Raw genomic sequence first — 13,672 nt, forward strand, 5'->3', positions numbered from 1 at the left:
ATGGTGTCTCAAATCTCCATTCATCCATTTAGTAGTTGAAAAGTTCTTTATGGGATATAGAGGGTTTTTAACCCAGTTAGGTAGTTAAGAAGTCGAGGTTTTTACTATAAAATTAATGGACAATATGAGAAATAGTTCAACAACCTATAAGCATATGCAATGTTCTTTATTTTCCTGATGTGGGATTCACTCTCAACACGCCTCCTCACATGTGGTGAATTTTCAAACCTAACACGTGAACATATGGACAGCACAAATTAAGTGACATGTAGCACGTGTGGTAGTTAGGCTTTACCTATAGGATAACCTGCTTTGAAATCATGAAGAAGTTGAGGTTTTACCATAAAAACAATTAACAATATAAGAAATAGCCCAACTACTTATAAGTACATGCAAAATTCTTCATTTCTCCGGTAGAATTAACTCTCAACAGGTGAAAGTGAGGAATGTTTTTGGTGTAACAAATATGGAAAGCAGAGGCACCGACACTATAAAATTAATGGAGCCAGTGGTCAAATAAGAGATAGGGTTAGGGTTTCAAATGATTGCTGCAACTAATCTCTATGGGACTTCTGATTACATTTTTGTGTTTTAGAGTCCTAAGCTAGTAGGGTTCATATCTAATCTAATACAAAAGGGAAATTCTTGGCTGTCCTGTCTATATTTATCCTGACGTCTATATCTCAAGAGAAAGTTTGATGTTAATTTTAAATAACATATCTTTGATTGTATGCTAATAGAAAGGAATCGGATCCCCTTCTGAATTTACGAGGCTGAGCCTTCTGAGCAAAGAATCCGAATGTTAAAATTTGATCAAACGGCTATAAATAAATGATCTTTTTAAAAATTATAATAATTGTAACAGTTTGATCAAATTTTAACAGTTTGGATTCTATTCCCTGAATATACGATTTGATGCTTCAATTTGAACAATTTAATTATTCTCATAATTGCACTGGAAAGTTATGTCACATCAAAATCACAACCGCATTGACATCTAGGCAAGCTGTACGCAGAATGCAGATGCCAAATGCGATCAAATTATCAAGTCAGGACAACCACATTTGACATATAGCTCGAATCTTTGGGAACTTTTGGTGATTTCAAATTATAAAATCCAAGGGGAAACCCTTATCCCTGATTTATGGGATATAAAACTGGTTACGCGGCAGATTCTCACACAACATTAAATGCGGTGAATTTAGACTTCGATACGTGGCAACTACTTGATTTGATCTTTGAGTGAATTGATGATGATTAATTTGTAGGTGTTTTGGGACCTATGGTGCGTGACAGTAAAAGGGAACCTAATGTTTCATCAAACGATGTCACCAGCTGGTTGGTTGCATGACATGTATGGCCATCAAGATCACAAATCCGATACAGTTCAACTGTTCATCACTGCCAGCAAAATGCAACTCCCTGAAATGCTAGAATTAATTTGTACGTTATGAGCTGATTCTGATTTTTCATGTTTATTAGACTCATAAAATAAGATGCGCAGCTGATCTAACACTCTCCCATTCAACATACCTAATGGCCCTTGTTTGAAGTAGAGTGGGCTAATTACTGAAAAGACTTGCTGGTTCGGACTTGATCTTTGGCTCAAGTGTAGGGGTATTCTCAAGTACAACTAGAGGTATATTTCTATATTGGTACCTCTTTAATGTCACCTAACACGTGATGAAAGAAATATTAATAAGATGATATATTATTGTTACAAGTTAGAATTTTTTGCAATATCGGAGAAGTTGTCACATTTACTGGGAGAACCACATCATCCTTACACCCATACACAAACAAAGGAGACCCCTTGTATTGCGGTATTCCATGGGCCATAAAGTAACTTACAGTTGATGTGGTCTTCCTGATGAACACAAGTACACATGTAGAGGCTTAAAGCCCATAAAATGGTGTTGTACATTTACAAATCCATAGCCCAACCCAACATTGGCTGCTTGTTTCCAAAATGGGTACTTTGAGGATACATTAGGTGTAGTGTCAAAAATGGGAACTGAAGACATTCTTCCAAATGAACATACTTTTGCTGCCTGTGTTGAGAAGTCAGGTTTCAAAGACTTGTCAATGTTGGGAATGCTTTGATCAATATGTATTCCAAGTGTGGCAACATTCACGCAGCAAATGAATTGTTCTTGGATGTGACATATCGAGACTCTGTTACTTGGAATGCAATGATATCTGGATATTCCCATCGCAGGCTTGGCAAGGAAGCGCTGAATGTGTTTCAAACTTTCAAGACATTTTGCAAGCTGGAGACTGTCCTAACAAAATTACTTTTGTCGGGGTATGTTCTCTCTGCTTGTGCTCATTTGGGTTTGTGCAGGAAGGATTCTACTATTTGAACCAGTTAATGAAACAAATTGGCATTGCACCTGGACTAGAGCGCCATACTTGTATCGTAGGACTCCTCAGCAGGGCTGGCCAACTTGATCATGCTGAGAATTATATGAGGACCATGCCAGTCAAGTGATTGTTTCTTGGAGAACTTTGCTCAACGCTTGTAATGTACATAAGAATTATGGTTTGGGAACGCAAGTAGCAGAGGTCGTCGTGCAAATGAGTTTCTACCTTTCAGGTGAAGACATCCGGTAGAAGGTCTTAAATTTCAGGTAGACGGGTCATAGGCTCACTCCAACAATACCGATATTGTCCCCGCTTAGCCACCTGCTCAATCCGTCAAGTATGGGGTTTTAATACAAAAGGTCTCGGTGTTAGTTAGAGTGGGGTAATTCTATTTAAATGGCTTGTTCTCAAGCTTTCTGGCCAATGTGGGACAGAGGAATTCTAACACTCCCCCCCCCCCACACGTGAGACCCCATTTTATTGGTCACACGTGAAGTTCTACACATTGGCAACCATGTGGAGTCAAGTCGGGGCTCACCCATTTGCACGGGGCCTTTGGGGACCCACCCATTCACGCGGCATCTCTTGGCCGACGTGGAGCCAAGTCGGGGCTCACCCGTTCGCGCAGGGTCAAAAGGGACCTACCCGTTCACATGGCAGTACGGGCCCGTCCTTTGGCTCTGATACCATCTTAAATTTATGGGTCATGGGCCCACTCTAACAACACCGATACTGTCTCCACTTGGCCACCTGCTCAATTCGTCAGGTGTGGGGTTTTATTGCAAAAGGTCTCGGGTTTAGTTAGAATGGGACAAAGGAATTCTAACAGAAGACTTTGTTGAGTCACATGATTATGCTACAAGAACCCAAGGCAAAGTCAAGTAAAGTGTAAAGGCAGATTAAGAATATATAGATTGGGGCTAATTTTTCTTCACTCTACTGCTGTGTATCAGAATTGGAGCTCAGGTTCTTCGTTTTATTTAATCGTCTGTCAAATTCCGTTCCAGACTCTCGTCTATTCACAAAAGATCAAAGTTTCTTGTTTAGTATCTGTTATAAGTCATATAAATTTCTCCTTGATTCTTCATACGATATGATCTACCATAACGTTTCTCATCTTGCAATACAGTCTGTGCATGAAGTTCGTTTAATTTGTCATTAGTAATAATTTTACTGAGACGTCGTAAGAGACAGAATAGAAATGCATGAAATCTTAACTTGACTGTTAACTTATTAGCTAAAGAAAGAAGAAGAAAAAATTGATTCATCAAAAGCTGGCCTCCATGACTTTTACAAACTCATTGAACTCTATTCTTCCATCTCCGTTTTTGTCAAAGCTTCTGATCATTTTCTGGCAGTCTTCTAGCTTTGATCCTTCCTTTAACCCCAATATGCAGAGAACTCGCTGCAACTCCCTTGCATCGATAAACCCATCTTTGTTCTCATCAAACACGTTAAAAGCTTCTTTCAATTCCCCCAAACTCGGCTCCTTCTCATCAAACAGCCCTGTAAGCTCATCGGAACTGAACGTCTCCGGCAGTTGCTCACCTTCTGGACCGCAAAAAATTCCCAAGCCTCCCATCACCTTCTGCACATCTTCTCTTCTCAAACTCCCATCATCTCTCTTCTCGCAGACCAGCTGCGGGCGCCTTGACTCAGAATCCAAGTTCTTCTCTTCCAAAAGCTTTGAGTTACAACAATTCTCTTGGGATTGGAGGAAAGCAGACTGAAACCTTGAAAAACCATTCTGAACTCTACTTGACCAGTTAGAAATCGTGTGCAACAAGATTTCATCGATCAAAACAAAGAACGGTAATGTGTTAGGATTAGTCAACGACGATCTCTTCTCCATTGTGATAGAGTGGTATAGGCTGAAAAGCTTGGATGTGGATATCAACAGAAGGAAAAACCGAGTTAGAAATCTCTAAGTGTGAGAAAGCTAATATATATATATATATATATATATATATATATATATAGAGAGAGAGAGAGAGAGAGAGAGAGAGAGAGAGGAGAGGGAGGGAGGGAGGGAGAGAAGAGTAGGGTATTGTTTTACATTAAGTTTCTGGTTTATGGGAGAGAGAAGAGGAGGGAGATGTTTTATAGAGACCAAGGATTGAGTCCTTGTGTTTGAAGCCACCAAATCAAAATAGTCAAACCCCGAAATACAAGGGAAGTTGCTTGTGAGTTGCTAATGCAGGTCTTTGGGAAGAAATGGTGGAAAGTTGAAGAAGTTGAAGGAGACATGGTCACCAAAGAAATTAGACATTTGGTAGAAAGTATATTGTGAGGAAGTTTGTTTGTTTTCTGTTGGAGGGAGTTGAAGAGGGTCCGGCTGGACTGCACTTGTTTTGGCTGTGTCCATTTTGGGGGTGTATGTGGAGATTTTGTGTTGGGGAATCAGACCGCTGACTAGTAAATCACTAGGAATTAAAAAATGGAAAAAAAATCTCTAAATGTGGATTTTGGGCGGTTCTTGGTTCACACTTTTTACAGTTCAATTTCCATGCACTGATTTTTTTAAGAAAATTACTTGTTCATTTCCTTGAAATCAACCATCTATACTTACCTGCTAATTACAGTGTGAAAACGTTTGTAAAAATGAGTTATTTCTGCATATTTATCGACCTGTGATTTGATAGAATGAGCATAGTTACCTGCTGATTACAATCTATAAATTTTTCTTTTGTATTTTTTATGAGTTATTTGTGCATGTGTGTTAATTGGCTCTTTTTATCCAAAATGGACGTTGATATTGACATAACTTTTCACCTCGGTCTCTGAGGTTTAAAATTGATAGAAGTGGTCCATGAAACTATCCATCATCAATCATTTTGGTCATTTTGTGAGAAATCTCCATTAAATTAGGGGTATTTTTGTCAAATCAATACCTCTCCTTGAACTGGTGTTTTTTTTTCCCAATTTAACGGAGATTTTTCATATTATGACTAAAATGATTGACGGTGAACAATCTTAGATACCACTTTTATCGATTTTAAACTCTAGGAATCAAAGGGAATAGTTATGACAATCTCAAGGACCATTTTAGCTAAAGAAAATAATACCCGTACACCACTTTTCTCTATTGCAATTTTAAAGAAATATGTAGTGTTTTTTTTTACTGCCTGCAAATTGCCAAAAAAAAAAAAAAAAAAGAAAACCAACCCGCGCACCTCTTTTTCCAGCCTTATTTATTTAGTCAAAATTGATTCTCCTTTTCGTATTATTGTTCGTTAAAATAAACAATATCAGGAGTTTTTCGTTAAAATTTCTTACATTTAGGAAAACTAATGAAAAAAACTTAAAAACTTTGAGTTTTAACGATAAGGACAAAATAAAAGGTAAAGTGAATAGTATCATGATTGACTTTTTAGTATAAAAATGTGATTTTTTGTTAAAATGAACAGTACCAAGAACTTTTCGTTAAAATTTCCTTTACATTTCCCATCAATCTCACTATCTCTACCTGCAAAAGCAAATATTATATACTTGAGAGTTCAAACACAGAATCCTCCGGAAATTCCAAGTTAACTTTATTTGTTGGTAAAAGTTGTGGAAATTGCGATTTGAGTCGTAGAGTGTGGCTTTGGAATTTTGAAGTTTCCAAGGCTTTTCCACGTTGATATTTGGTCGTTTCTCATTCCAAACACGTTTGATTTTTTGACGTGCGAGAAGGGTCCAGTAGCTTTTACGTTCGGTCAGGTTCAGGCCTCTTCTTTTGATTGGATCCTACTGCCAATTTCTCAAAGCTCATATTGCCAAACATGATAAGACGTCCACCACTAAAAGTCAAATAAATGTGTGATTTAGAGCAGTTCCACCGTGTCTAAGGCCCCATGGGGCTATCCAATATGTTATCCATTTAGTTAACAGTAATTGCTCTTAATGAACAGTAATCGTCATTTGCATCTCCATCCCTACACTAAATAGCCCTAACAATTGACAATAAGATATTAATATTTTTTATTTTATAAAATAATACAAAATAATCACTTGTGAGTTTTCTTTTACTTTGACCGGTTCCTTCACCTAGCCCTCTCTTTGATTTCCCTTACACTTTCTCTCTCTCTACCGACCCAACCTTTCCCCCTCATTTCTGAAACCTCTCTCTCTCTTTAATCTCTCTCATTCTCTTTCTACAGCTCTGAGAGCTCTCATCATTCCTCTTCTTTGAAACCGAAGCAAATCAAACTAACAAACTCTAAAATCTCAATCCCCTGGATGAGAGGAACTTGAATATATCCTTGCATGCATCATCAGAGCACCATTTGGGTGATCCACCATTGAAGCCGAGAGCTTCAAGCTTCCATTGCTCAAACCCAGGTGAGATTATTGCCCTACTTTACCAAAAAAATGAAAAGTATGACTACCCTTCTTTTGATTTTCTCCATTTTTACTTTGCCTAGCTTTTTGACCAATACAGAAGCAGATTATCTCTACCACATCTGCCCAATCACCACCACCTTCACCCCAAACTCCGCCTTCCAGTCCAACGTCAACCGCCTCATTTCCACCCTCTCCTCCAACGCCAACCGCTCCACCGGCTTCTACAATACCACAGTCCAAACCCCAAACAACGCCGTGTACGACCTCTTCCTTTGCTGTGGCGATGTCGTGGGCACCGACGATTTACATTTTTTTTTAAATTTTTTACATTTTTATTAATATTTTATATTGTGGTTGACATCGCCCTGATATCAGCCTTACGTTAGGTTACCTTCAGTCTCTCGGGATGGCAACTCGTGCCAGGCCTCTCCCTCAGGCCTGCACGGGCTCCATCGCCAGCACACGCTGGACCAAGTCCCTCGAGCTATCTGGGCATGTTCCAATGCCAGTCCACTGGGCAATAGCCCACGGTGGAAGTGCTCTTAGGGGTGGGCACAGGCCGAGCCGAGCCCAAAATTAAAGGAACCGGACCGAACCTGTTTTGTAAATAACACGGGTGGGGCGATGTGGGTTTTAGAGTTTTCAAAACGAGATCTAGACCTAACCCGGCCCTTTTAAAACGGGCCGGTTCCTACGAGTCCCCACGGGTCCTACGGTAGCTAGGTACAGACATCAAAACCTTCTTCTCCCCCTCTTTCTCCTTCTAGAACACATTTTCTCTCTCTAAAGCTCCCTCATTTCCAATGGAAGACGACGATGAATTTAAAGATCTCTACACCGACGTTCTTGGACCCTTTGAATTGTCCAAACCATTGTCATCATCTACGCCGCAGCCTCACCAATCTTACGCCGCGCCCCAATCTTTCTACAGTCTGATCAATCCCAACATCCTCGACGAAAAGGACAAGATCATTTTTGCAGCTCCACACTCTAATCTTTCTGTTTCTCACCCGCCCAATTCTCAAACCCTAGCTCTCGCCACCTCTGTTCCAACCAATTCCGCTAGAGATGCCGCTTCAGTTCGTGGGTCTAGGTTTTTGTAGGCTAAAGATGTCAAATTGCCGAAAACCAATTCCGTGGATTTGAATATTGCTGGTAAAGATTTGGATTTGACGGAAAATGATGTGAATTTCGACATTGAGGAAACTAACAATATAGTTGTGAACTAAGAGAGGCGAAGATGACTGGGACAACGACAAATCCCGAGAATAACAAAGAGGTTGCTCATGGAGACCGACTGACCCCCCGACGACTCAACAGCGCTGTTGCCGACGACCTGAAGGCGTTGCTGGTTGATAACAAGCAGCTCGACTGCTACAACCACTATAACACCAACAACGGCTATGTTTGAATGGACAGAGCTAGGAGAATTCAAGATTGAGGTAAAGATGAGTTAAGATTTGTAGGCCGCTGTGATTGAAGTTAGGATTTAGGACTTTGGAAGTCTGGAGAATTCTACATAACCTAAGAAATAAACGATGAAGATTTAATCTCCCTATAATGAATGGTGGAAACGGTTCTGGCCGGGGGCCCTTTTTCCCTGAAATTTGTACCCGCCCTGCCCCCACTAATTAAATGGACCCGTCCCGCCCTGCCTCGTTTTGAATTTACAATATATGTACCCGCCTCGTACCCACCCGAATTGCAATTACCTGCCCTGACCCGCGGGTCTAGGACCCGTTTGCCCAACCCTAGTTTGATTGGCACGACGAGTTTTATTCAAGCTATATTCTAATAGTATAAAGTACGGGAGAGGTTTGAATTTGGAATTATAAAGCAGATACTATGGGGGGAGCTACTAAGAGATCATAATGGTCCCTAGTCCATCCTGCCTTTTTTTTTCTCGCTACTCTAACAAATCTTATTGTTGCATATCAATTTGATACTCTTAAAATTTTAAGTATGTTCTCAATCCAGACTCTTTTTCGTTCCAGGCTAGGCATCAATTTTCTCTCCATACCTCTTATTGCAGTGTAGACTTCACTTCTATCAACTTTTTTTTAGCTTTAACTTATATTTTACAAATTTTCTTGCTTACTCTTTAACTCGTATTCGGGTTTCTGAGTTCATACATTATTTTTAGTTCTCTCTATTGAACTTAGGGATTTTCAATTTTTATGCGAATTACTTCAATCTCCCATATTTTGAGCTCAAATTACTTATGTATGTGAGAGGCCTCCATAGATAAAATCCTAGCTCTACCACTAACGGACACATTACTTTAGTCAACTTAGCTTCATTCTAATTCGGTGCATGATAAGAGTTGGTTGCATGCAACTATGTAAGTTCAATGCTACAATTATACTATGAGCGTTTTAGCCATGAGATTTGATTTTAACAAATTTTCAAATCTTTTAGTTTCAATCTCAACCATTCACTTTTCGTATCATTTAATGTTACGTAATATTGAAAGAAAAAAAATCTCATAAATATAGTCAATAGTAGTGGTGTTTCTCTTATAGGTATTAAAATCGTGAAAACTTCATTCGATCAAAGAGAACAAGATTATATTATAATCCATATTTATATATAAACAAGTAATAGTCAAATCTAATGTTGAGACTAGGGTCGTGCACACTTTAAGTTATATTTTTTTTATCAGAGTCGAAGTAAATGCCAATGTCGAATTCCCTCGCTATTTGCCCTGTTTCAGCAAAAGGTCAACTATACTTAAAAGAAAAATGTTAAGAAATTTTTTTTTTTAATTATATTTTGTAAACTACATGATCTTTTATATATATATATATATATATATATATATATATATATATATATATATTTTGTGCATATAAAAAAATGTTACGAAGACCTTTTTTCAAGACTATATGTTACAAATCACATAACATTGTTTATATATTTGTGCATCAACAATAATGAGGCATCACTGCGTTATGACTTATTAGTGAGTTTGCAGGTAAAATTGTTGTATTCAGTGTATTATTCATAACGTAGTGATGCCTCATTAACGTAGTGACGAAATCTTCAATTTTGAGCTTAAATTTTAACAGACTTTCCTACTCCTACCGGCATTTAAATCCTAATTTTTTTAGGACATGCGCTATTACCACGGAAGCTATTAAACCGGTTAAGCCTAACATTTTTAACCAAAAAAAAGAAAGAAAGACAAATAGCAAACAAAGAGCCCTGTTATGATGTTCAAAGAAAAAAAAAAAAGTAACAAGAACTAAGATAAGAACTAAAATTTAGAGAGAGAATTACACGTTAGTTGACAAAGAACCTGAACTAATGAAATGATTCATATTTCACCATGAGTTAAACTAGCAAAAGTGAAAACCAACTGACATGACTTTATTTTTCTTGCCACAAAAGTTTGATCATCTTAGTTGAGCTGAGGAGGAGGGGTCAAGATATACCCTGTTCTCGGGTTCACATTCGGTTCTGGATCTGCATAATCCATCAATGTGATCATCTTCCTCGATTTTCCATGATTTTCCTGAGAAACAAACAGAAAATTTATTAACCACTCATCCTCCAAAATAAAGTAAAAAGTACCCAACAAAGGTGAAGGGACAAAGACTCTTACCTTTGAGACTAGAACCGAAGAATCTTCACCATGCTCAGCAGTCTCCACCAGCTTTCTCCCGAATCCTATAGAAAAATAAAACCAAATTCACAATTGGTCTTTCTGGAATAAAAAAAAAAAAATACTAGGAAGTGATTTCCGCACACTCTCTTCTACTTCTGCACACCTCGGTAGAAGAAAATGATTGTGCGAAAGTCACTTTCCAAAATATGAAGTTCTCCAATGAAACAGTAGAAACGTTACAGTGTGTGTTACGTACCGTGAGAGAAACAGAGAGCGAGAAGGCAAGAAACAACGAGAAATCTCAGAAACCAATGACGACCCATTTTTTCCTGCAGAATTCTGGGAATTGGGTAGCTCTCGGAATTCTGAATACGATTTGGGATTTGTTGAGATTTGAGGAAGAAATGGCAAAAGCCTGGAGCTTTAAAGTTTCCAGGAAACCGACTTATGAGCTTTCAGATCTGATAAAAAAAGAGAGTTAAATTTGGGGTGTAAATTATATGTTGGAAAATATACGTATAGGGAGATTATTGGCTGGGGATAAAGGTGTGAAGAGGTCGATTCTTTCAATAACCCTATTTATACTCAACCACCTGAGGACTGAGGAGATCAGAAATTATGTAATAATTCCTGAAATTAAAAGAGTAATATAGAGAAGATATTTTCGATGATACAGATAAGATAGAATTGAATATCCCAACTGTAACCCATTGAATCTTTTAGGACTGTTTTTTTGTAGTATTTTCCACGGTGCTATCTATTTATCTCTTTTTACTTTCTATACATTCATCTTAATTTTTGATCATCACATTGAATGAATTGAAAAAAAAATAATAAGGAGTGTATAGAAGATAAAAAAAAGTGTGTAGTATGGATAGCACCACCCTATTTGTAAAGAAAAAATAATTCAGGTTAACTCAAATTTTTAATGTCAATAAAAATTCATTTGACTATTAATGTAGAGTTTGTAAAAGTTGTTCATAAAGCCTGCATAATACTTAAGTTACCAAATTTGCAAGCTAAATGATATGATTGTAAATGATTAGATTATGAATTCAGTGTCGATTCTTATTAGAGATACATCATTTGGTTTGCAATTTGATTTAAAAATTTTTATCACCCTAGTATTACTCTTAATCTAATAATATGTTGTGAAATAATTTTAGGATGACAATCAAAGGACAATTGTAGCAACAAGTCCTAGGCTCCTAGCTACAGGGAAAATAAAATCCCAAAACAGGAGAAATTTTTAGGTGTGCCGGGTACACCAAAAAATTTTGGTGTATCATCACTCATAATGGCGGACCCTACCCTCACTTATTTTTCAATAAATAAATAAAATCAAATTCTAATGAGTGAGGCCTTTTATTTTGGGGATGGGATTAAGTCGGTCAGTTGAATAATTAATCAAATTAATTAGTTTCGTACAACCAAAGATACTATGAAAGTTGACTTCTTTTTCTGTTTTTAGTTTTAGATTCATATTTTACACGATACATCTTGAGTTCAATTGTTGATATTAATAAATCACACAATGATATTTTCAGAAACATGACCTAACAATTTCTCCCAAAACAGCTGCTGTGAGAGTGCTCAATTTCTAGCAATTAGGACATTGGGATTATACACAATCTTTTATACTTATGTCCTTTTATTTTGGGGATGGGATTAAGTCGGTCAGTTGAATAATTAATCAAATTAATTAGTTTCGTACAACCAAAGATACTATGAAAGTTGACTTCTTTTTCTGTTTTTAATTTTAGATTCATATTTTACACGATACATCTTGAGTTCAATTGTTGATATTAATAAATCACACAATGATATTTTCAGAAAGATGAACAACAGTGACAAAGCCACCAGCTAGTTAATTTTAAAATAATAATTGTCACATCCCCGCCCGGAGGGGACCACTTTTCGGACCCGCTCCACCACCATAGTACGATATTGTCCACTTTGGGCCCCGACCACGCCCTCACGGTTTTGTTTCTGGGAACTAACACGAGAACTTCCCGGTGGGTCACCCATCATGGGAGTGCTCTCACGCGCTACTCGCTTAACTTCGAAGTTCCAACGGAACCCGAAGGCAATAAGCTCCCAAAAGGCCTCGTGCCAGGTAGGGATGAGAATATACATATAAAGATCACTCCCCTGGGCGATGTGGGATGTCACAATCCACCCCCCTTAGGGGCCCGACGTCCTCGTCAGCACACTAGCGACCAGGGTTAGGCTCTGATACCAAATTGTCACATCCCGGCCCGGGGGGACCACTTCACAGGCCCGCTCCACCACCGTAGCACGATATTGTCCGCTTTGGGCCCCGACCACGCCCTCACGGTTTTGTTTCTGGGAACTCACACAAGAACTTCCCAGTGGGTCACCCATTATGAGAGTGCTATAGTGTGCTACTCGCTTAACTTCGGAGTTTCAACGGAACCTGAAACAAGTGAGCTCCCAAAAAGCCTCATGCTAGGTAGGGATGAGAATATACATATAAGGATCACTCTCCTGGGTAATGTGAGATGTCACAATAATAATAATAATAATAATAATAATTTGACGATTAACATGGATAATTTTGCTTATTGTAAGTAAGCTTCTGAGTTAGTGAAAGGAAAAGGAGATGATGATATATAATGCTATTTATTATTAATTAAAATAATCAAACTTAACTTCTCATAATTAAAAGTGGGAAGCCATTAGTGTTCCCACAAATAAACTCTAATATTTTGTTGCTTTCCAGGCAAAGTGAAGCTTCGACCCCCTCTCAATCTGTGACCTGTCACTTGGTATTTGTTTATTTTATTTTTAAAGAGCAAAACCCTCTCTCAAATTTTAATATTTTTTATTGCATAATACAATTTTATTTTGTAGCTCGTAACCAGTGGGAAGCAAACTAGTTGAAAAGTTGTCACGCTTTCAGTCCACTGTATGTATAATGTATGTTATCATATCCATTGTTTTCTTAAAAGGGAAACAATTAGTGCAAATATACCCACAGTCAAGCATACTCACTAGTTTGAGGTTTTGAACCTAAGACCTCATGTATGTTATCAATATTTGCTAGTTAATTTTTTTTTTAATTATCATCTAATGATTTTGCTATGGTAGTTGACATTTTTGGAAGCCGAAAAAACTCATAGAGATATTTCAACTTTTCTCTGACCACCATAATGTGATATACTAGTGTCAGAAATCGAACCTAGAACGTGCCGTGTAAATACTGGCTTGAAATTCATCTTTTTTATTATTTTTTATAATGGATTGGCTTACTGTATACAGCTTAATGGCTTGGAAAGAACCAGACAAAACATGGTACTCCCAAATGAGTTGACTTTACAAGTTACAAATCTCGATGATCTCTAACCTACAACA

At 37.8% G+C, this 13,672-nt stretch overlaps 1 protein-coding gene across 1 annotated transcript; it reads right to left on the reverse strand.

Annotated features, from left to right (window-relative positions):
- Positions 1-3,252: 3,252 nt before the first annotated feature.
- LOC137709557 (probable calcium-binding protein CML46) lies at positions 3,253-4,347 on the reverse strand. The gene has a single exon (XM_068448639.1). It carries the CDS (start codon positions 4,214-4,216, stop codon positions 3,632-3,634), a length of 585 nt encoding a protein of 194 aa, XP_068304740.1. The 5' UTR covers positions 4,217-4,347; the 3' UTR covers positions 3,253-3,631.
- Between the last annotated feature and the right edge of the window lie 9,325 nt (positions 4,348-13,672).

The sequence above is a fragment of the Pyrus communis genome, chromosome 11 (assembly GCF_963583255.1).
Source record: "Pyrus communis chromosome 11, drPyrComm1.1, whole genome shotgun sequence".
NCBI lineage: Eukaryota > Viridiplantae > Streptophyta > Magnoliopsida > Rosales > Rosaceae > Pyrus > Pyrus communis.